Source organism: Taurulus bubalis (genome assembly GCF_910589615.1).
Source record: "Taurulus bubalis genome assembly, chromosome: 10".
Taxonomy (NCBI): Eukaryota; Metazoa; Chordata; class Actinopteri; order Perciformes; family Cottidae; genus Taurulus; species Taurulus bubalis.
Genome location: NC_136598.1, coordinates 9,758,015 through 9,783,731, shown reverse-complemented (window position 1 = coordinate 9,783,731; position 25,717 = coordinate 9,758,015). Strand labels below are relative to the sequence as shown.

General features: G+C 41.0%; 2 protein-coding genes across 2 annotated transcripts; one reads left to right on the top strand and one right to left on the bottom strand.

The window, feature by feature from the left end:
* Positions 1–3,624, top strand: stoml3a (stomatin (EPB72)-like 3a). Its single transcript, XM_079225361.1, has 6 exons — positions 1–53; positions 747–819; positions 1,326–1,408; positions 1,534–1,737; positions 1,924–2,058; positions 2,150–3,624. The coding sequence occupies exons 1-6, from the start codon at positions 42–44 to the stop codon at positions 2,339–2,341; spliced, it is 699 nt and encodes a 232-aa protein (XP_079081487.1). The 5' UTR covers positions 1–41; the 3' UTR covers positions 2,342–3,624.
* Positions 3,625–4,629: 1,005 nt separating this feature from the next.
* mtus2b (microtubule associated tumor suppressor candidate 2b) lies at positions 4,630–23,255 on the bottom strand (the record flags this gene model as incomplete). Its single annotated transcript, XM_079224494.1, has 13 exons — positions 4,630–4,837; positions 5,664–5,761; positions 6,023–6,142; positions 6,259–6,357; positions 6,479–6,552; positions 6,637–6,742; positions 6,890–7,104; positions 7,483–7,549; positions 12,362–12,558; positions 15,715–15,861; positions 20,159–20,353; positions 21,023–21,215; positions 21,408–23,255. The coding sequence occupies 13 exons, from the start codon at positions 23,253–23,255 to the stop codon at positions 4,630–4,632; spliced, it is 3,567 nt and encodes a 1,188-aa protein (XP_079080620.1).
* Positions 23,256–25,717: the final 2,462 nt, after the last annotated feature.

Here is a 25,717-nt window from a genome sequence, read left to right as displayed (position 1 = left end):
CCCTACTCTTTATAACAGCGACCTTCCCGATCACATTATTTATGTGTGTTAAGGTAGAGTATATTCTTATTGACGTACACTACTGAGTATGGGATTAGGCCAGTACTTGTCTGTAAAAGCCGATACGGATACCAGTGTCTTTGTACTGGACTTGCTGGGGCTTCAGTCAGTATCTACTGCTTTGCAATTAGACTGTTTTTATTATCAGTCTCCAAATTCCAACAAAGTTCAAACAATTTTGCTCATGAATTTTTGGCGAGTCAGAAAAGACAAACTAATTCCATCAGACTAGCTTTCAAAAAGTCTGAAGCTTTTGGAGCAAAGCATATGTGGGATAAAGAAATGTAATTCCTTTTTTTCATAAAGGGGGCTCCACATGGCAGGTGACACACAGAACAAAGCTGTGTAATGTATTCTGTGACTATGTCTCTGTGTTTATACAAGTTAATACAATATAATCCAATATGTGAACACTTTTTATCTGATTACAGAATCATTCAAATTTCCCCAATGGCAAGTTTGTGTTTGTAGAAAAATGAGTCTTCACAATTGGAGCAGTGCATGTGTGGGTTTCAGTTTATTCCAATCAATCAAGTGAATGAAATGTGAAGATGTTATAGAGACTGTCGTCTTAGACAAACATACATTGTATAAGAGGCTCAGTGAGTTTAATCTAATTCTAAGGTGAATCTATGTTTGGTCTTTCCTATGTTCTCTGTATGGCTGGCCATATTTCTGTCATCCAGATAGTGAAGGAGTACGAGCGAGCTGTCATCTTTAGACTCGGCCGGATCACAGACAGGAAACCTAAGGGACCGGGTTTGTTGATTGATTGATTCAACATCTATAGCATACAATACTCTGACTTTTTCTCATGGCATATATATATATATATATATATATATATATATGATGACATTATTTACTTTTTTTATCATACTATACTATGAGTTTTGTATCTCTTTATACATTATATTTGTATGTCTTTTTTATGTCTATTTTTATGATATACTATTACTTTTTAATACATTTTTTCATGACATATTCATAGCTTACTGTACTACGACTTGTTTTAATCACTCATTTATTTGGCATAGTATGACTTTATACATGACACTTTTATGACATTTTAAGATGTTTTCTTTAACTCTTTTTATGGCATACTCTACTGTGACATTTTATGACATTTTAATGGCATACCACTGTACATTATACTGTGAGAAAAACAATGTCCATGGAGTCGTTTTCTGCCTTTAAAAGCATATAATTTAAAAGGCTTCTTCCACAAAATTTAGGAACCAAACAGGGTCTTTTCTTCTTTTCAGGACTTTTCTTTGTTCTGCCGTGCACTGACACCTTTGTGAAAGTCGATTTGAGAACTGTGTCCTTTGACATTCCTCCACAAGAGGTAACATTTTTGTTGTTGTTGTTTTTTTTGCATTTGTTAGATGTGAAATATCATTTTTGTCTTCTTTATCTCTGTCATCAATGAAAACTGTGGCAGCATAATAAGTGCTGTTTCTCACCTTGCAGATCCTAACGAGAGACTCGGTGACGGTGTCTGTTGATGGCGTGGTGTACTTCCGCATAAACTGCCCCATCTCATCCGTGGCCAATGTGTCCAACGCACACACTTCTACACGGCTGCTGGCTCAAACCACCCTGAGAAATGTACTTGGTACCAAAAACCTTGCAGAACTGCTATCTGACAGAGAGGGCATATCACTCAGTATGCAGGTGAGCATAACCTGTGTGGTAATATGGTTGAGCAGCTGCAGGGCACAAGAGAAGTGGAGATGTTAAACATTTTTAATTGGTCCTTTTTTCATCTTTCATAGTTATTTGATTAAAACATAACCGATTAGTGGAGCTAACGGTGGTTCTGTGTGACTGGGGTATTTGCTATTTGATATTCCCATGCAGGCATCTCTGGATGACGCCACAGATCCATGGGGTATTACGGTGGAGCGTGTGGAGATCAAGGATGTGAAGTTGCCTCAGCAGCTGCAGAGAGCCATGGCAGCAGAGGCAGAAGCTACTCGGGAGGCCAGAGCAAAGGTAAAGTGGCCGTCGGACGATTTCATTAAATTTTCTATTGATGCAGAGAGGGAACATTTGTAGAAATAACAATTTTCTGTCTGCGCTTCAGATCATTTCTGCAGAGGGAGAGATGAACGCTTCCAGGGCTCTGAAAGAAGCCTCCCTGATCATTTCAGAGTCACCCTCTGGTCTCCAGCTGCGATACCTGCAGACCCTCGCCTCCATTGCAGGAGAGAAGAACTCCACCATCATCTTTCCTCTGCCCATCGATATATTGCAGAATTTTATGAAGAGGGAATAATTAAGTTATTGTTATAAGCTTTAGTGGTGACTATTACAGATATGTATGGTCCAAGAGGCCTTGCATGTAAACTGCAGAATGCACTGCTTATCACTTCTGCAAAGTTTCACAAAATAAGATTGACATGATATAATATATAATAATTATTTACTTAAAGATTCATCCACAACAGAACTTGCTTTTGTATAGTTATTTTCTCATGGTGATTTAATACTTAAATACAAAGTGCAACATATACAGTTTAGACATTAGTGTCTCATCACTGACCACAATATTCTAACCAGCTAAGCTACAGTTGCGGTTCTGAAGAAGGACAAATAAATAAATATATTGATGAAAAAAACAAAAAACAATGCACGACAACCTTATAAAGACATGCTTTCATAAGCCTTATCCAGAGAATAACGTCTTAAAATACAATCTTTACAGAGTAGAACAGAAGTCCTGTAAACGGTCAAGAGATGAACCGACTTTGACATTGGATGTAAACTGTAAACAAATTCCTCTTCTTCTTCTAGTGTCAAACATTCAGTAAATGAGAACAAGGTCATGTCCACAGGACACGGAGGCAATCAGTGCAACCGGAGTACCCGATGGAGAGAAATATCATTATTTCAACAATTCAATGTATTTGTATATATTTGCAGACTGCACTACGCTCTTTAAAATAGTCATACAAAGGATATATTGCGAAACAAAGTGGTAAAGTGAACATAAGCTTCAATAAAAATACAATTAATAAAAAAAAAGATATGGCAGTTGACTCATAATTCTCCTTGAGACCTGATATTATTCTCTACAATGACAAATGAGGTAACAGCTTGCAAATCTTCAGGATTTTCTTGTTTCAATCATTTCCAATTCTCTAACAAATTTTGGATCGACGCTTTCAACAGGAATTTTGCCAAAAATTCATTCGGACATTCAAACGGAGAATGAAGCTTCGGAAGCTATAATAGATTTGTCCATCACATTTGCTCATGTGAGTTTCTGTGGTACATTTCAAAACACAAAGAAAACAACCAGCAACAGAGAATTGGAGTCAGCTGCAAGAGCGATGATAAGATACATTTAAAGAAAGAGCAAATGCAATATATGACCAAATGTTGGATTTTCATGTGGACAGGTTAATACATGTGGACTGCAGTGTCTGCACCATTAAGGGCAGATTCTGCATCGCTTAACTCCAGAAAGATGACAGCTTCAGTACATAATCAACTGCTGTGTTTAATGTTTTCTTCTTTGGTGGTTTCTACAGATCCTGATTGACATTATTTTATTTTCTCAACCTGACTGAAAGTAATGGGCACCATCTCACATTAAAAACCTGTGAGATTAGCAATGTTTAATACTTTACTCTAATAATTAATTACTTCTTGGCATCACTTGAATACATCCTGGTTGCTTTTGTTAGGAATAGGAGGTAACTTCTGCTCCATATTGTCACACTGTAGGTCATTTTAAAATTAATTTAATTACTGGAAGACAGAACATGCGTTAAAGAGAGCAATACATGTACAGTTTTTACAAAATGATGAATACAATAGTAACGCTGTGTTGGCAGTTCGATGGATTTATGAGTTATGTTGTTGTAACCGTACATTTCATGTCAACACTGATGTTTAGTTGCTTCAGAAGAACGTAGGATGGGAGCTTGAGGTTATATGGCTAGACATTCATACACTCCTGATATATGAAATTCTTCAGCATTAAAAGATGAACATACCCCAGATAAATCCACCCATTTTGAGAGTAACTTGCTGTAGGTAGTTTTGTAATTTTTAATCAAGCTATTGCCTGAGCCTTGATAGACGTTGCTGGTGAGAGAGGATAGGCGGCAAAGGCGCTTCTTGTGTTCGTTGCTGCACTTTCGATGTTTGCTATGTCTCTCATCCTGAGCGCTGCATGAGAAAGTGGTGGAGATGTGAAGCGGAAAAATGGAAATGAGGCACCGGGACTCTGCTGCTGCTCTCTGAAGTTTACAATGAGCCGGTCTTTCATCCACTGGAGTATTGCAGCACGTCTGTTTTGTGCGGCGTTCTGGTGGAATAGAGAAAGCGTCGGCAGCGAATTCCCTTTTGAACAATATGAGGCATGATCATTAATACAATTCATCAGGTCAGAGGGGTTGACATTGGAAATGCACGGCATTGGTGAGTGGCATTTGTCAAGAAATGTGTCCATCTGCATGGAGTAAGATCCTATGAACATTCAGCAAAGAGTTTTAAAAAAAATCAGGAATGCCAGATAAAGGGAAGCGTTTGATACAAGAGCTTCCACTGAGAGTGTCATTGATGGTAGGAGTGTGGGCGGGCTGGAGAACCTGGTCCGGAGAGGGGCCGATGAAGGGGGGAGGAGCTGGGGGACATATGAGGACTCAGCTCGCCGGTCTGGAGACGCCACAGCAGTTCCTCGTTATTGCGACTCAGCCGCTTCTTCTCGTTGCTCTCCTTCTCCACGTTGACCTGCAGGTGGGCGTTATCTTCGGAGAGTTGCCTGAGAAGAACGAGGAACAGGGAAAAGTCAAAACATAAATGCAATGTAACTGGCGTTGCAGTGCCCCTGCTTTAATAAAACAGGTTTGGCTATTTGTTGTATTTGATTAAAATCGCTCTATGTGCATTGACGGTATAAACCCTGAACCATCTGTGCTATACAATTGCATACTGTACTGTATACTATACTTCAAGAGGTAGGGGGCGGGGGGTACACTGTTGCAGTACTCAATGTTGCAGTACTGTTGCAGTACTCAATTCTGGATGTGGTGAAGGCATTGATCAAAGTTTGGGCAACAGAGAAGAAGAGAGCTATCTTTTCTATGTTTATCAGTATTCTATGTTTATACGGTGAAACAACTCAATGACGTGGTTTTGGAAGGAGACGTTTCTGTCGGAAAAGACTCAGAGGTTCTTCTGTGTGGTGGGAAAATGGACATTTACTTCTATTGGTTTGAACTAGATTGAAACATATCCAATTGCTATTATTTTTGACTGATATTGCAATTGTTATATGATTCACGGTAAAATTGCATCATTATTCCAATTTGTTTTGAAAATATATCATTATCATGGCGTGATCTGTGGCAGGCAAAGAATTTTATTCTTAAGCCGGTAGATCAGGATTTGTAGGCTGGGCATCTCCACAGCACCACAACACTGAATCAGAATGGTGTTTTGACCCATATTTAACCTTTCAAAAAATATTCTGCCTCTTGGGATTTAGATATTGCACTAGTCCATGTTGAAATGTTGCTATAAGTCCGATTAATAATGCAGCCATAGTTTGAACTTGGTATACTAGTATGCATTCAAACATATCTGACCTCGACACAGCAAGGTTCTTGTCTATTCTCTCCTTCAGGTCCTCGTTCTGCTGCTGTAACACTTGTACTCTCTCCTCCAGGTACACATTCTTTTCAGCCTGCTCAAAAACACAGAAGAAAAGTGCACAACATTAAATTCTTCAAATGATGTATGACATTATATTACAGAAATATACATATATAAGCAAATTAGGCAATATGGCAATTGCTTTAGGTTAACAAAGGAGAAAGTTCTTCCATAAATTACTGGGTGCATAAGTCCCTTTTTGTCATTCGAGGCTACCAATAGCTTACACAAGATGTTAGGTGATATTGGAATTTGAAAGTAAATGAAATAAAAGCAGAAATTTGAAGCCTACTATTTTCTCCAGTTCTGAGATTTTCAGTTCCTGTAGGTGAATTTGTTGATTCTTCATCTCCAGAACTTCTTTCAGACTTTTCAGGTCCTCGTCAATGTGTTTGTATGGTGCCAAAGCATCCTGGCAAGACCAGATAACATGAGTGAAAACCACTACAGTCACCAACAAGTTCTATCAAGCTACTGTCACCAAAGTGCTCCACATAATGCTCCTGTACTGTGTCGTGCAGCAGTTACCAAAATCTGCTCATCTGTGCTCTTGCGCAGAGCTTCTTCAAAGCGCTTGGCTCGATCTCTGAGGCTACGATTCTGAAACGTCATCGTGTCCACCTGATCCTGGGGACCGGACAGATATCAACTTGGTAATTACTGTCTCTGACAACAAAGTGTATCATTCAATGAATCTGTAAAAAATAAATAAAAAAAAACACATACATTTTCAAGGAGAACTTTTTACCTGCAGTGAAAGTCTGATCTTTTCAAACTCTTCTCCCAGAGACTTGGTCTGCTGCTCATGGGCCATCTTCAGATCTGACACGAGACATAACACATCATTATCTCATGAGCAGAGATAGTGAGTACAGGAGAGCAACAGGTTTGTAACGTGGTGCTCACTCTTCACAGTGCGGGCATGCTCCTCCTGCAGCGTGGCCAGTGTGTCATCGTGAGCCGTCTCCATCTCCGTCAAGGAATCCTCGTGGTTCTCGCTCATCTCCTCAATCTGGAGACGGTAAGCGAGAAGTTGTCTTATCTTCACAGTCCACATCTTGCCTTTTCATTTAGGACGTGGACTAAACAGACGGGCTTATAGCGCGCACACACACACACACACACACACACACACACACACACACACACACACACACACCTGCTCTTGCTGTGTGGCTCGAAGCTCCTCCAGCTCGGCTCGTTGTTGGGCCTGCAGGCCCTTGGCCTCGGCCACGTGCTGCGTCTTCAGCCGCTCCTCCAGCACTCCCAGCTCCCTCTGCTGCTGAGCCCGCAATCCCTGCAGCTCGGCCTCAAAGCGACGCTCCAGTTCCTCCTTCTCCTGCTGCAGTTGCTCCCAGTGTGCAACACTGAAAGCTGGAACACAACGAGGAGCTTTAGTTTCTTTCACTAGATCCAAATTCAGGTCACGTACGATGTTTCAAGAAGATTTACAAGTAAAACCCTTTATTAAATCATTTATATTGTTATCATGGCATTGTAATGTCTGGATGACTAACACTTGATCTGTTCATTTTTCATTTTTTTTCTTCTTTTATTTGAAAATATTTATAAAAAAACAAATACATACATTTTGTATGAAACAATGAGAACAGGGTAAATGGTGTTTGATCTGGCTAAATAAAGACTTTCTTCAGCAGAGTAGATTCCTCCCTTCCGTGTGGTAGTCTACTGTATAATACACAAGCAGTAAATCCCTGTGGTGCCATGTCTGTCACGCTGTATTCCACTTACCCACTTCATCCCTGATTCTGGCGAGCTCCAGGGACAGTTCCCTCTCCTTCACAATGGCACTCTCACTCTGAAATGCAAACACAGACAGCAGTGAACACCTCTGAACTGTACAAACACCTTCACTGACCCCCCAAAAAAGAAAAAAAAAATACAGTTGCCAGGTTAGGAGGTGCATCAAACTATAACTAATGCAGTCTAATACAACAGCCCTCTCAAAAGTTCTACTACCATAGCGCTCATTTTTTTGTTAAAACTGACTTACATGTCATTTTGAAGGTTTGTGGTAGTGTTTAATTGTATTGCTGTATACTGAGAGGTGTTTCAAATATTTTGTCCACCCCATATATATCAACGAAGGAAACACCCTTCGGGTTCATGTTAGCATGCAAGAACAGAGGTTGTTTTATTTGCATTTTTTTTCTCCTAAATTGTTCCATCACACCTGGTTTAATGGTTATGCCTTGCATGTCTTATAATAACAATAACCATAACCCATTTAGTATCTTTACCAAACCAAACACGAGAATGCTCTCTGAATAAAACACCGTCTCCTGTTCTCTATCCTCCAGGATGCACTGACATGAGATTAGCTGGGACCATGATTCATTGATAAACATGACTTTCAAACTCCACGTGATAGCCTGGCAAAACAGGGCTAACGGTCAGAAGTCATAGCAACAGTCGAGCGTACTTTTGATGACGTTAGATGAATAACAACTGTGTGCTGGTGCTCACAGATCACAATAGACCAGAAAGAAAGACATGAAGAATGGTGACAACAGAGTTTGCATCATTTCTGTTCACTGCAGCACCATCATCTGACATCAGTGTGTCGTCTAGTTCACCCTAGGTCATCATAGCAAAGGATCCAACGTTGAATTACAATACTTCAGGAGTCGACTACAGCATTTGTGAAACACACAGATGCACAGACCGTCTCCGGGAGCCACCGGGGACTCGTAATGTGCGACGCCCTTAGAGCACCTCCTACTCACAGAGGAAGACACACCAGGCAGTTAAATGACTATTGATCACAACTTCAAACATGTAGTTAGACAACTATGTGCACACTGTTAGAAATCACAAAGCAGGGCATACGAGAAACACAAAGAGAGAGTTAGAGAGCAGTGGGTTAAATATGTATGAGACAATATACGGTGTGTCTCGGCAGCAGTGATGTCACCCTCTAAGAGGTTTTACTTGGAGCATACAGTCATCAGGGAGAGACTACTGTGACCTCATGAGGGATGAAGGATGCTCAGCAGCTTTTTTTTATTTCTTACTCCTCAGCTCCACCTTTGCTCCCACCCATCATTTACCCAAATGCGCCACACCCACGCTACTTAAATCTACAGGGAGTTATGTGACATGCATTCTAATTTTCCCATCTGACATTCAGCCCTAACCAAGGCAACACAATCTATTTTAGGTTCGCAACCAATGATTGTTCCTATTATTGATTACGCTATTGATTATTTTTGTGATTCTTTCAACAATTGTTTGGTCTGTAACATAAGAAAATCGTGAAAAATGTTTGTCATCACACTTGATTTGTCCAATTAACAACCCAAAGATATTCTGCCAACAATGATGTGAAACAGAAGAGAAAAAAAAGGTAATCAAATCCTAACATTCGAGAGACTGGAAACAGCTAATGTTTGGCAACACAAATTAATAGATTATTCTTTTTTTTGATCATCCTGTAAATCTTTTCAGCACTGTTCATTTTACCTTCTGGAAAAGAATAAATATGGCTATCTATACTGCAGGTACTCATTCTCAACGAGATACTGTAATGAGTTAATTAGCCTCTCATAAGTCTGCACCCATGTAATCAATCCAGTTTCAGTGGGACCATAAAAACCTTCTAATGTGCAGCCGCTTTTGTGTTTGGACTTTTTGTCCTGAAGCTATTCAGACTCAAACTCCAAAACAAAAAACTCCAAACAAAATCCACGCCATTTCTTGTAGAAATTCAGCAACATTGACTATGGAAGAGACTAACACACTGTAATTTACACCAGCATACATACAGTAAGGACAACATGTACACAATAAAATATAGAGACAAGTGTAGGAATATAGCAGAGCATCAATAGCCTGTTATGTAATGTCCCTGCGAACTCAGAGAGGAGAAAGAGGGAAAGTGCAACGGACAAGCATGCTTTGACTCAGCATAATCCTGCCCAGCATTACACTCCCTCTCCCAGCTCTGTCTCTAGGAAAGGAGTGAATTTGAAGCTCCTATAGACCGATACACTCAGCCCCTTCTCCCTTTAAATACACATGCGCACAACCACACATGCAGACAAGAATGTTGGGAGCTGAAGCAGGCGTGCTGCCTTCAGGAGATACTGTCTTTACCGTTTGGTCCAGAAAGCCCAGAGGGAGGAAATGGAGCCTACAGCAGCAGTGGCCCATACTATGCTAGCAGACAGCAGCATCCCTGAGCCGACCGGGGAGGCAGCAGTGATGGACGCGAGTGCCAGAGAGATACAGAAAGAGAGGCAGAGGGGGGAGGGAACCAGGCAAAGGAAGGCGAGGGGAGGAGAGATAGGAAGACCGGAGACTCACCTCGTTTCCTGGTTTGCGACCGGCGTTTCTCCCTGCAGGAACAAAGACTGCCAGCCCAGCCCAGCGATGCCTGCCCTCCCCTTACGCCCCCACCAAACACATCCACACGCATGGCAGTGAGCAACACTGCCACACACACACACACACACACACACACACACACACACACACACACACACACACACACACACACACACACACAGTGCAGTCTCTTGCATCTTTGAGAAAAAAACAAAAGGAGTGGACTAGGAGAAGATGGGGGAGGGAGATGGTCAATAAGTGGACAATTATTTGCTCTATTACTTAGCTCAGAGAAAATAGCTACATGCAGGCATTTCCACACATACATACGCCTCATGGAAAATAATTTCTCCGAGATAGCTCTGACTGAAACAATGATCTCTAAACTGCTCAATAAAGCTCAATTTATATTTAATATAAAGCACTTCTTGCAAAAGAACATCAGTCTATTGTTTTAATATCAGTCTCATACACACATTAAGCCCTCTAAAATATCATCAGCATATGATGTCCTGTTTGTAGACATCTTAAAATCCAGGACAGAGACTGTATGACCAGTAATGAACACATCAGTGGAGCTGGGTAACAGTAGAGTGAGGAGGTTCATGGTGGGAAGATCTGAATCTAACGTCAGCCATCACAACAGTATCTTGGCCAATATTGCAAAAATAGACAGGAATTGTTGCTATCAAGTTCACCTGTAGTTTGCATCTGTAAAACACAGCCATTTTGTCAGAAAATGTGATTGCAAACCAACAAATTAAAAATAAGATTAAAACTGAACAGGATATCTTTAGTGTGTGTCCAATCCCTGTTTACAGCTGTATCTCAGATGCACATAATTCAGAGTCTTCCAGGCGTCAGACCTCAGTCCGAGAGACAATCCGTCTCACTAAATGCACAGCTGGGCCCAGGCAGGCAGCTCTAATATCATGTATCATCTCCCACTATACAGCAGGACCTGTGGGTGGGGCTGGGAAATGGATGCAATGCAAGAAGAGGATCAGGAAAGGGGAAGAAACAAAGCGCTTAATCCAGGTTTGAGAAGCAGAACACACTCAGTCACAGTGTGCAAGCAGACTGGTTACAGAGGCTGTACGATGGCGACTGACACCGTTGGCAGTGATTATCTTACACAACAGGAGAAGACCCATGAGACACATCAACCCAGCTATTTAAAATGAATACCAAATGTGTTTAGATCCCATTGAGGCAATCCTCCAGCAGCTGTAGGACAGACCCAACATGAAGTACAACACAGCTCGATCAAATATCAATGTATCCACTTCAAATATCATTTCCTATTGGAAAACCCTTTCGAAATCTTCAGCATTTCCTCAAACCTTCATCACAAGATGTACTGACAAATCCTGCTGCTCCAGAGTTACATATTCAAAGAGCCACAACAATCAGGGTTTAAAGCTTTGTGAACAAAGTAATGCTGAAAACAAAAGCCAGATGCTGCAGGTTTCATTTGTGCTAAAGCTTAGTGTCACACTTTGTAGTTCACTTCTGAAGCTCACAGTGGTTTTTCCTTTGTAGATTTTTAACGGCAGGTATGTGTATTAGCCTGGAACAAGGCTGCACAATGGATTGATCACAAGATTAACCACGATGCAAGCTTGATTTAGGCAAAAGATTTAGGCAATATCTATTACAGTATTTTGCGTACTGCTGTTTTTGCATGCTTTTGCCTAAAATATTTTGCCTAAAATATTATATCAGATACTTTGCAAAACGTTTTTTTTGGATTCTATTTTGATTGTATACGTTTTTCCCAACTTTAGTAATCAACTACTCCTTCCGTTCATTTGATTGTGAAATAAAAACCGACTTGCAGAGATTTGAAACTTACTTGAGATGGGTTATCCATCCTTCAAATTCACTTCATAAAGTTATGCTATTGTTACACATTACTGCAGCTGCAAGCAAGGATTGTCTTCAAAATGCATCCCTGCTGAACATTCAACTTTTTAATTTAACAGAAGATAAAAATGTACGACATTCATAAGTTAATTTATCAGAAATTACAGCCATTGCAAACATCTGGGATTCATTTCTGATAACATTGTCTTGTGAATGCAATGCTCACAAATCTTGGATGAGCTTCCTGAAACAGACCTTTAAATAAAAGGGATGTGCCACCTGCTACAGCCCTGTTTTACAGTTTAAGATGAACAAATTTGAACTTTAAAATCTTTTATGGTGCTCGTATTGTGGAGGCAAAACCCAGTGTTCTTGCCCATCAACTGTGTCGAGATCCCGGAGCTCTGCTGTAGCCTACCTTTCGACAGAAGTGCTGGGTAGTGATGCTGAACACGTCCAGGCACAGGGAGGCCTTCTTTAACTGGGCCTGCAGGCTCTGCAACTGCAGGTCCTGCTGCTCACAGCGTTCCCGCAGCTGCTGGATCAGAACCCGATCCAACTCCTGGGCCCTCTCAGTCCGAACAGCGCCGTGAACTGCTGCTGTCCGCCCACGAACTACAGCAACAGAGAGCAGAATGATGAACAATCTAATTACAGACTGAGATATCACAGATAATATCAGCAGTTGGCATACTCTCTGAGCTCACACACAAATTAATGGCTAGGTGGTTGGAACCACAGTGGTTTATATCGTTCAACATGGACAAATGGTCTCACTGTTTCTCAAGCCTTCTCCCTGCTGAGACCAATCAGCTGCAGTTTCCTCTCTCACCTCCAGATATTATCGCATCATGTCTGCAGTAATGGATCTTTCATCACCTGCACTGGAACTCTACCCAGCTGTTATTATGTCTGTCTACTCTCTGAGAAAAGGACAGCATGCTGACTTGCTGCGGTAATCTGACCCAGCAGGATGGCTGCTGAACGAGCCATCCTAGCATTACAGCTCCTGCAGCTTGTTGCTATGACAACTGCAGGCTGTCATGGGTCTTGTAATAAAGTGTGGAGACAGAGAGAGAGAGAGAGAGAGACGGAGAGAGTGGCAGTGAAATTTAAAGGTACAGTAGAAGCTGATGGCACGATTGACTTCTCCCTTTTGTGCCATTTTGGAACAAAACAAACATACAATACGATGTATGTATATATATATATATATATATATATATATATATATATATATATATATATATATATATATATATATATATATATATATACACACTGTATGTGCATTAAGTATCTGTTTACTTAACATCTACATTAACACACACACACACACACACACACACACACACACACACACACACACACACACACACACACACACACACACACACACACACGTAACACTCACCGGGGGACTGTGGCTTGGGCGAAACCACTGCACATTTTTTGGGAGAGGACATTGGAGGCACCACAGCCTCTGTGTCCCTCTGTATCTCTCTCCTCGAGGCTGTATAGTCAAGATAAATGTTTGTATGTTTAATAACTCAGACATTTGAAACACAAGAAATACACTTTTAGTTTTCTCCAATAAATATAGTTTTTATAAATAGATTGCAAGTTATAATATAATTAGGGTTTAATAGTGGTGTAAAGTTACATTTGAGGTACTTATACCTCACATAACTATTTATATGTTATACATCTAAATACTTTTCAAGCTAATATAATAATACACAACATAAAAACAACCCCATTAAAAACATCAATGTAACCCAAGTAAATTCGAGGATAGGCGAGGCTAGTTAGGTTTTCAAACTTGATTGAAGATTTCAACTGAACGTGCCTCTTTGAAATGTAATGGAAGTCCATTCCAGTGATTAGGGGCACGGTAAAAGGCTCTGAAGCCAACTGATTTATTTTTAACGGAAAGGATGGCCAGGAGAAAGGCAACGAGAGAGAGAGGACGGCATGTAATTGCTCACATAGGTATCGTGGTGCCAGATCATTCAATGCCTTATAAGTTAAAAGAAGAACACTAAAATATGTTTTAGCTTGAAAAACTAGAATGAAAATTATAAATGTGTATATATATATATATATATATATATATATATATATATATATATATATATATATATATATATATACATATACATATACATATACATATATATATATATATATATATATATACATATATATATATATATATATATATATATATATATATATATATATATATATATATATATATATATAGTGTACTGCTGTTAATTGTAAATGTTTGATGGGCACCTCTGCATGCATTGTGTAAAGCAAATGTTCCCAGTTTGAGGGTTAGAACCTCCAAAGGGCTTTCAATTTAAGGTAATGTGAGATGATTACTGGGATATAAAGAGAAAACACATGAATTATTACAACACAAAATTACTTTTATTTTTCTGACTTTTTTCTAATATTTAATTTTGACTTAAAATGAGTCTGGCTTCTAATGAAAACACCTGAGAAGGGAAAATCCTACTTTGATATATACGGTCACAACGTTGGGAGCTACTGGTGCAAACCACCAGTGAGGACATATTTAGGTGACCGTGTGGTGCAGTCAGTGGCCACTAGCTGGAGTTGCTGCTCCACTTGTTCACACAGGCTCTGATGCTGCTCCTGGCCCATACAGAAATACACTCTGTGACCACTGGATGGAGTTGGTACTCACATTCAACATGAGCCACAAGGTGCACCGACTTACAACAAAGACGCCTACATCAGCTGAGATGGATTACATTTATGGACTGTATCACTGCTCTGATGCAATGCTCAGCAACAGTTAATAATCATTACAGCAGGAGATTTTTTTTGTAGGTTAATAATTTTTCATTCTGTGTATGATCCCACTGAGTGTAACAATAGGCTCGTTCGAGATGAGCCAGTTCTGCGCAGAATCGATCGGCGACGATTTTGTATTAACAACCACACAAGAAATGTGTTTAGATCAAACATGAGACTAATAGTCAATAATCCAGCGTTAAGTATTCCAACTGAACATAAAATAAGGATTTTCTACAACACGTGATGTTTGCGGTCAGATCTAAGAGCCAATCAGCTCTCTGATGTGGCGACAGCCAGGCATTTCCCATCATGCACTGGGCCACGCAGTCGTTAGAAAGCAACTGCGGCGGCTGACTCTGAAATCGACGGCGACTTGATCTTGTGAGAGTATTGTTGACCACGTGTGCATGACGTCAGAGCAAGTCGGGAGCAAGTCGGACACAAATCTAACCAGCATGCATTGCGCGCCGATCGAGTTCAATGCCGTTTCTAGAAAGCCTAACAGAGAATGCAGGTCCAGATCCACACATGTATATACAGTAAACTAGCCTGCATATCACATGTCTTCCTGCTCCCTTATGCAACTCAGTAACCTGAGCAGAGAAGAATGACACATGAAAACAGTCCTTTCTGAAGGTGGAACAGGGTCGTCATTACCATGTTGGGAGTTTCCTCTGCCTCTTACTGAGGAATGAATACCAACATGTGGATTGAGGGCTACAGTTCATCCGTCGTCATCTACCCGTAGACTACATTCCAATGCTAAGCTGCTACCTCCCTCTACCACTCCTTCTAACACTCGCTCACATATCCAATCTCAAGGGTCATGTGATCACAGGACCCAGTGACCTTGATCTGGGGGTTGTAGAAACAGCAGCAAAATGATGATGTCTCTGGAGATCGCTCCAACACCAAATGCACATAAAACTGGCTACGTACCAAGCGGAGAGCAGCGCTGCGGCGGCAGACTGCGGCGCTGGAGGCTGGGGGCGTTGGGAGGCGGTGGCCGGCTCTGAGCATGGAAGGCCTCACTGTGGGGCGGCGTGGCGTTGTTGAGAAGCGTGTCATCGCTGCCACTGCTGAGATCTGCAGAGCAGGAAAGGATGTCAGGGAAGAGAGAAATCTGTGAATATGTCTAAATTTGGAAAGGTTACCATTGCCAGGGATCTATGAACCCTGTGAGGATGAACAGGAATGACTCGGGGTGGATGAGCGGATACAGGCATCCGCTTTCAGTCACTCCATGTTTGCACTTCTTGTTTTGATTGTTTTGTGAGAATGAAATGGTAGACATGTTGTCCATTTTAGTGCACTAGTGTGAATCAAAACATAATTATCAAAACCCAAATGTTCCTGACAAAATAAGAATGCAACTTGGCTATGGTATGCTCTCTTGATAGTGAATTTTCACATTGAGTCAATTGTTTATTATGAACAAAGCTCTAATTAAGTTTAGTCAAAGTGTAAGAAAAAAATAAACCCTGTGTGATGGGAGCATTCTAGCTTTAATTAGTCGATGCATTATATATTTTCATAATTTGTACATCCACAGTATAGTGCATAATTTACTGCGGTAAATATCTTAGCATATTAAAAAAAAATCATATTTTGTCCATTAGTAACATGCTGCAAACCATCTACTTTGTAGCATTGCTATTAGATCAAGTATCAGCAGATCACTATTTTTCCTTTGAGAGTAGAATGTTTTCTAAACTGCAGAAATTCACTCACGCTAGTGGAAAAGCAGAATGCTGCAAACATCTTAATTATTCATAACAGCTGTTATTACGCCTCTAGCTTTCTGCAGATATGAAGGGCTTTGATTCATAGACAAATTGAGGCTGAAGCAAGGAGTAGTCCAACAGAGAAACATCTTCACGAACAAACATCCCCCCAAACGAACAGGGAGATCCTCATGGTTGTTACACACTGTACAACGTTGTTTTTTTTTTTCATAAAATGTAATCAGAATAAACTCTGAACCGTCTCTGGATTCCAGCACTACAGACCATTCAGCATTTATATTTACTTCGTTGGTGCAAGTGAAACCAGATAGCTCCAATTACTTATCATGAAATATTCAGCTCCTCAGTCAATAACTCCTATAGGCGCATCCGCACTCTCAGAGAGGAAGGAGAACAGGTTTATGCCCTTGAACTAAAATATAATTATTCTGACCTGAGAAATAATAAAACAGAAAATGGTTTAAGGAGCCAGAAATCACATGAAACAACAAGCTGTTGTCGTAAAATATAATTGAATGCAAAACAAAGGAACTTCATGTTGCCCGGGGCCTGCATGCAGCATCCACTGGGATCCCAGTAGCTCTCCTGGCTGCAGCAGATTCCCCTGGTAAAGTCAGTAGATGTGTTTCTTTCCAAAGGCAACTTACTGAAGGTCTGAGCCAAGTAGCAGATTGGTTGAAGCAGTCGGTTGGAGGGTGACTCACACTGCATGCACAGTGCAAATCCGCTGCTGTAAGCATCCCCTGATCAGTGGTACACCAGCAACAAGGACTGTAGTCTGCTGGTGACTAATTCATGAGAGCAGACAGGTTGGGAATAATACAAACAAGCCATTTTTATTGCATTATTTGTAACAAAGTTAATCTTTATCTACTGAATGAACAATTCTCAAATATTTTATTTCTCAATAATTCCTCTTTATTTAAATTAGCATTAGCTTCTTCAATTAAGATGTCTGACCTCTATAATGCAAATATTGAAAATGTTCAATTTCATTTTTATCTGATTAGTTTGATTGTTATTTTTTTATATATCCAATCGCAAGTTAAATAAATAAGCATGTGATATGACTGCAGCAGCACACTGATGAGAACTCTGTTATGGTGCAGGTCTCTTAAAGTATTTGTAGAAAAGTGCTTTGAAGTGAAATTTGTCTGCACTGTTCCACCTCACATATTTAATCAGATCTCCTCTTGATCAGATGGATGGAAAAATAGAACAGTCCGGGTAGAGACTTTAAAGAGAATTGTTTCTGGTGGTGTTTTTCCCTGCAGGGCATGACAAGGTTGAGGGACTAATCCACAAGAAAAGAGGCTTATTATTCATAACATGCCTCAGATATTTGTGCTGCCTTAACTGCTTTGATGTTTGACTTGGAACTGGTACGCTAAATCCAAAGTTGGATTATGAAGTAAATAGTAGTTATACCAAGTCTACAAAATATGAGAGGTCGGGTCTACTTTGTACATATTAAATGTAAGGCTTTTTTTGTGTGCTTTTTTTTGCTCGTTTAAAAAAGTGAAAAAGGTGAAAGTTTACATACATAGTCAACTTTAACTGATCGAGCGCGATCGAATGTTATACAGACTTTATGGAGAACTGATCTGTTGATAAATCCATATCCGAGAAGTACTGCGTCAGAACGCAGATTCCGTTTCGCACAGCCGTTCAGCGTGTTTACGTTCCTTAAATCGTTTGAAAATACCAGGCGGATCCAGTGAAACCACAAAGACCTCTCAACATGCAGTGCATCTGGCAAACATGCTGTAACTCCAAACACACACCTTGAGTTTTGCCAGCCAAGTTGTGATTCACACAGTACATCAGACACATGAGCATACTGTATGCTCATAGCAGATTCCCACGGAGCTAACTGGACAGATGCATTCAATACGTCATCAGCATCCTGATGTTCATCATGGAAGGATTCACTCACTCCCAGTCACAACGTTTTGCTGAAGCTTTCCCAGTCACAACAGGTTCATCCTCAGTGAACGCGGTGTGTTCGAGGCATACGTTGGCATACTAATGGAGCAGCGCTGTCAGAGCCAACAGCCTGAAGGGAAACACTGCCATGCAAGCTGCCAGTCCTGTCTATGCTGTCTGAGTTACTCCCAAGTGTTTTACTATCTGGTACACACCCATACATTCAGTAAGGCAGCGAAAGGAACACAGCTTATGTGTCATTCATTTACGAATGAAGCAACAGATCCACAGAGAAACTAACAAAGATGGCGATAAAAGACAGAGTAGGTCACACTTACATAACTTACATTCATCATCTTTAGCTGTGGTTGTTTTCTGAAAGATCTGTGTTAAAAATGGTACAAAATAACCCAGTGAAGTGTACATTGGAGACTCCTAGGAGGGATGCTGAAGCAGAAAGAAAGAGCATTATCTGACTTGACTGTGGTTAAAGTTTGAGAAGCAGATCCACAGGCAAGACAGAAGTTGGTCGGAGGTGTCGGAGGAAACACAGCTTCAGTAGATTATCCTGTCATATCACAACCTGACTCTCTTTCCGTCACACAGCGCAGACACTTTTTTCATTTCAGAGATTATTAATAGGGAAGAAGAAACTGCTACTGATATGTGAAGCAGTTTCTGCACTTGAGGCTGGGAGGGGCGTACCCTGCCTGAGCTAACAGCTGTTTCGTTTTCTTCCCCCCACAATCTGAGGATCCTGCCTGCACCAGAGGCTTAAGGGAGTGTCTGAATCCAGCAGGTCAGAACAAGACAGTACGGGAAGGCAGCAGTCAGTCTGTCTCAGGCTGGAACAAATGTGGTGCCACTTGAGCGAGGACGGCATTAACCCATCATCATTTCAGCCAATCAGCACAGTCAGTACAGGGACACTTTAGCCTGTGCAAAAGACTAATCTGACGTTTATCTGGACATTTAGTTTGAGTGATTTGAATACATTTGATTTAATGGAGGTACATCTGTATGTGTGGTCAAAACTACCAAAAGTAAAGATTCTGTACAGCTGCTTGAGGCGTTTTGTAGCTCAGTCGAATAGGATCATGGGATGAATGTGAAAACGCACGAGGGAAAAGAAAAAGATTTTTCACACACACACACGCACACACACACACACACACACACACACACACACACACACACACACACACACACACACACACACACACACTGTAATAATGTGGCAACTCCTCAGCATGTTCTGACACATTTCTTACACCACTGTTAGATAATCAGCTTGTCAAGTGAGTTCTACCAGCATTGATTTCTCCAAATGAAGACTGCAGGAAGGTTTGGACTGAGCCCCAGGATCTGATCCAGATTAAATGCTGCAGTATGCAGGCTGAGCAGAGGCAGCACAGGGCGGACAGAGTGACTTAAGGACGTGGAAACCTCTAATGCAGCAGCTTTCAGTGCCTACTCCTGATAAATGAATGAAAAATAAGAGGAAGTGAGCGGCTGTTACTATAGTAACTGAGGGTAGCAGGAACAGCCAGTACTACCAACAAACTAACATGGAGATGTAAATGTGGAATATAAGGCAGACAAAAGAGACAGCACACTGTCTGTTTGTCTCTGAGTCTCTCCCATTTTAAACTAAGGTGGTAAAGACCCTATAACCCAACTCAAAGGAAATGTATGCAAAGAGCGTGACTCACGCTTAGAGCTGCTTTCGTTGGACTGGTTGCTGGATACAGAGGAGCCACTGGAGGTCCGGGCAAAGCCGAAGGTGGCCAAACGGGCAGCTGGCAGGGCGGTGAAGCCTGGAGGTCGGAGACCAGACTGGCCTGATTTGGGCAGGGCGTTCTTGGGGCCGGTTTCTGAACCTCTCTCTCCTGACCTCTTTTGCTCTCCTGGAGGTAGATGGGTAAACATGCGATAAGACAGTACCAGTGTGTGAATCTAAAAATTAAATTACTTTGATTTACGTAATGGTTAAAGATTTATTGGGATGGAATATTCAGGAAATATGCATACCATGATGTGCACCACTGGTATGCACTATAATACTCTGATCTGATGAGTCATAAAAAGGATTTATGTAATTTAATATCCGGCAGCTATAAAGACGATGCACAAAGTTAAAAACATATTTTGATTTACATTTTTTGAGTTACATTGCTATCAAATGATTTGCACTTCTAATAGTGTAGGGGCCAAAAGCCAAGCCTCATCCATGAAGCATGACAGGAAAGAAAATTAGGTAATGCATTCAGCGAGCCGAAGAAAATAACTTCTCTGCAGCCCGACAAGGAGAGGATGGGATGTGTACAGAATAGCAAAGTATGGAGATGAGAAAGCTCTCATAAAATAGTTTTCCCACAATGGTCTGAATGTTTTAAAAACACTATTTGTTTGGCAACATAAGCACGTAGGTATGCAGCATGTGAAGAATACTCTTGTGATATTTAACGTTCTTGGTCCTAAAATAAAAAAAATAAAACATACATAGCTAGTATGTGCTGATACCACATGTACTTTTTTTTTACTTTGAGCCGATAATGCCAGCAGAAGCGTCTCACCTGCAGGGTCCAGGTAGCCATGGGTGGACGCTCCGCCTGCCTGAGCAGACTGGCTTGGGACCGGGGCTGACCTTTGACCTGTCTGCTGAACTCTTGTCTTGGCTGCTGGCTGCCTGGTGACTGCCCCCAAGCCCAGCTGAGGCCTCAAAGCTCTGGGTGAGCGGTAGACATTGCCTTCTTCTTGGGAAACATGCTGGGGAGGAACATTACAAAAACAGTAAATTAAATATTCAATATTTCACGACAATGATATATATATATATATATATATATATATATATATATATATATATATATATATATATATATATATATATATATATATATATCTGTATGGCATGCAATGACAAACTATATTATTGTGATTCAAAAGACCATTGTTCACCTTTTGGAGATATTTCTCAGACATTTCCTCATGAAAACTGCCCGACTTTCCACTCAGCCTTTGAGGGATGGTGCTGCTTGGAGGTTTCGGCCCAGTCGCAGCCATGCCTGGAGGATAGTACCCCGACTTCTGCATCTCTTGTCGATATTTGTCAAACAGCAAGTTGGAGGAACATACCACCGGTGTGGATTTAGGTTGAGGACCAACCTTTGGATCTTTTTGAGCCGGTTGGCTGTAGTAAGAAGATAGTCTCTGTGGGAGTGCAGAGGCTTCGATTGGGGCATCTGTCCCTTGTGGTTTTGCTTGAGGATTCTTACGAACATAGGTAATGATTTTTGGTCGGACATTTTTAGGCTTCTGGGGAGGAGAAGTCCTTCTGGGTTCAGGCTCTTTCTGCTGAGACGAGACAGGTTTGGGGATGCAACTGCTCAAATGTGTCTTCCCTGGAGGTCTGACTGTTTGACTTGAACCTCTCTGGGGGGAGTCACTGCGCTCCAAGCTCAGTGGCCTCATGCTCTGGACCTTGGCTGGAGAACCAGGCGGTCGTCCCTTTAGGGAACAGGAGGTTTTCGGGGAAGTAGGAGTGGCTGGTCGACTGGGGCTTCCCCATGGTTTCCTCCTCTCCAGACTTGAAGAGCCAGAGGTGACAGTGTTCTCAAAGGAGCCCTGCTTTCTTATGCTGTTGTCAAAGGAAAGCTGCTTCTTTAAAGTATTCTCAAACGACGGCTGCTTTTTGAAACTCTTGTCAAATGAGTTTTGTTTATTGAACGAGTTATCAAATGATCCTTGTTTCTTTGTGGCTTTGGATTCAATTGATGACTGAGTCCCCTTTGTACCCATTTTGGCAGGGCTGTAGTTCACAATAGGTGCCTCATCAGCTTGTGTGCTTTTATCCATTTTAGTGCTTTCTTCATGTGATGTTTTTGCAGCGTGTAAACCTTTGTGCTCTGTACTTCTCCTTCGATAACATTCTCCCTCTGAAATGGTATTCCCTGCTTTATTTCTCTGGTTTTTGTTCTTCATGTGCTCTTCAATGTCACCCTCACACAGGTCAACTCCATTGCCCACTTGTGCCTGTGATACCACATCCTCTGAGTGAACTGTTGAATTCAAATTCATGTCCACATGGTTCCTGTGTATTGCACTTTTTCCAGAGGAGAGGGAAGGATGCTCAGTGGCCTTGTCTCTTTCAGTGATGGTGTTGCCGTTCTGGGAAACCAGAGTCAAGTCTTCTGAGATGGTTGAGTAAGGACCAGAGGCCATGTTCCAAGAGTCTGTTGTCTGGGTCCTGCCAGCAGTGTCCAGAGCAGTGTCCATGCTTGAAATGGTGGACAGACAGGTTACAAAGACATCGGTTTCTGAGCTTAACTCAGCCCTGGATGTCTCTCTGCTCTCGGAGACATGAGAGGCACTGGATTCCCACTCATTGGCGCCATGCAGAACAGACACTTTCTCTTCCCTGCTCTTATTAGCCGCTAATGTAGCTTTGCTGCATGATGAAAGCCGTCCTTTAAGCGGTTTTCCGTCTGCAATTCCGACAAAGTCCTCTCCATCCTCAACCAGGTACGCCTCCAGCTCCTGACACTCCAGCCTCTCAAACTCAGCCAGATCAGGGTCGTCACACTGGGAGTCGGTACCCCAGATGATGACTTTGTCCTGCTGTGCCGTTTCAGTCTCAGCCAGAGTGACAGTATCGCCGGTATCGCCAGTATCACCAGTATCGGCCGTCATCCCGCGACCCTCTGTCTGGATTTCATTGGCGTTGGCATCGCCGTCAGCCAGCACGCCACCCTGCTGGTTGTTATTGCTTAATTCCCCATCACCAAATGTCTCTCTTTGTGCACTCATCTTGGAAATAGCTCTGAGTTGACAGTGCCCTCAAGAGCACTTTCAAAATCAATCATCGATGGCATCAATTACAAAAAGTCTGTCTCCCCATCAAAGACTCTTAGTGGCACAGCAGGAGCCGAGAATCAAGTTTCACATTTCATTCCAGGATGTCTAATTTGGAGGATGAATCTTCGTGAATTCTGGGGTCCTTATCCTGTATTGAAAAAAGATGACACATTAGAATATCAACTATTGAGAGATGACATAGAAAGGAATCTCTCCGAATCTAGTCAAACAGCTAGATTTGACAAAGTGGTCCAAACATTTGACTTTGGAGTGTCTGTGAAGAAAAAAGAATCCAAACAGAAATATGCATTTGGATTAAACCTTCACACGCACACATATGCAGTGAAGTTTACAAATGACAAGCAGTTTGTAAATGCAGGATCAACAGTTTGTATATGAATGTCACAACATCTAAATATGTTTTTGATGAAAATCTAAAATACTTTTAATATCAAGTATTTGTGTATTTCTAATATATTTATTTAAAATAGGATGTATTTGTGTTTGCATCATATATATAGTATATATATATATATATATATATATATATATATACATATTGAAATACTGCTTTGAAAATATGTTTGTGGAGATAGTCATTTTAATACATTTGTGAATCCTTCTGTGTGCATTCATTTATATTGAGACCGATCTGACTCCATAGATCACAGGGAACAAACATGTGTTCTCAGATCTATGAAACAGAATGGGATTCTTTCTCATGCAGTTCCAGGATCCACCCATTCATCAATGCATGATTGCAAAAGCTGAAACTATGACATACCTCACTGTTTTATTTGCCAAAATAATTTTCTCCACTGACCGAAAGCTGATCGATCACACTTGGATAAAACCATAACGGTTGGCAACATGGCCAAAAATAAATTCTACTTACATTATGGCATTTCCATTATACCTGATGCATTGATTATAACTAGAAGTTACTAAGCTAATTAGAATTGACTAGTTATTTTTGCAGCAATACTGAACTGCATTGATCAGCACAATTATTTGTGCTTTAAAAGTCCTTGTTTTGTAGCCAACGAATTTTGCTCTTGGTAATATACGTCGATGATGCTATCATTTCTATGTGGACACACTATTGTCTCTGCCTGTGTTTGTGACTGACAGACATAAAGTGTCATGCTTCTGCTCAAGAATCAGCCTTTAAAACTGTGATTAGTCTCAAGCAACTTTGTTAAGATTCACATAATGCGGCAAACTGTGATTTTCTACAATCACCAAGTCATTGGTGCTTACTGTTCCCCTTTCTTCTGAAAAACTCCTGTAAAAACATGAAATGTTACCAATCCCAGAACACTTGGTTAGCTGCCAGCAACAACGCGTCACTGCTTGACACAAAGAGGAAAAGATGATATCTTTGTGTTAGGAGCTGTGTGGTTGTGGCATAATGACAGCATGCTGCGCTGTGGGGCGACCAGGTGGCGGTTAAGTCTGTTTTTTCTCCCACATTAGCGATGAATGGGTACACAATGACAGTGTTTACATGGGAGAATATGTGTGACAAGTCATGTCTGAACTGGTGCCACTGGTGCTTATTGGAGTTCTGTATTTGTTCATGAGGATCTTGTTGTCACACACAAAAAGATACTGATGTGCAACTCTAACTGAGGAGAAGATACATCAGTACATGTGAGACTGATAAGATTATTATAGGCAAACTTATTATCAAGTGTAAACATGAATATAAGGTTTTGCTGCGCATGGTACCACAATGTGGCCGCTCACAGTCTCTACTGATCATAAGAGCTGTACTTAATAATTGATATAACAACCAAATTAACATTGGAAAAACCCAGTGGTGATCCATCCCTGCTGTTTTCATTCACGTCTTCATCCAAAGCCACATAAGAAAGGATGTCTGAGATTCACCTATTTCCTGAGTGGCCTCTTGTAGACCCTCAGAAGCACTTGCACATTAACTTCCCACACCGCCAAACATTATTCATTTCTGTTTGTCAAGTTCAGCTAAGTACAATTAGTTAATGTTTTTTTTTTTTTATTATCATGTTTTTCATTGTGTAGTCATACTTAAAAAGGGCGTTCAAGGTTTTCGTGTTTTCCTACTCATTTCAAGTCACAAGACATATATTTTGTCTCTAAAAGGGATGTCATGACTGAAAATTGAAGTGCAAAACAGACACCTGTTTAAAACAACTTGGGGCTAAACTGAGTTCTCCATTTGCCCTTGTGAGACTCATCAGCTGATAAGCATGAAACCTGACTGACCAAAGCTCCACCTCATCTCTTTATTTCCCTTCAAGTCCAAACAAATTCACTTAGATAGCAGGAAATAGCGTCTCATTTCCTTTCTTATGAGAATAAAACTTAATAATAGACGTTGCTGCATATTTCGAACAAGGAGGGGGATACTAATGGGACAAAACATGTTT

Bases quoted from the DNA above. Each gene is read 5' to 3' on its own strand.
- stoml3a (XM_079225361.1), top strand. The intron at 1,409-1,533 runs GTAACATTTTTG...CTCACCTTGCAG, and splicing joins TTGACATTCCTCCACAAGAG to ATCCTAACGAGAGACTCGGT. The intron at 1,738-1,923 runs GTGAGCATAACC...ATTCCCATGCAG, and splicing joins GCATATCACTCAGTATGCAG to GCATCTCTGGATGACGCCAC.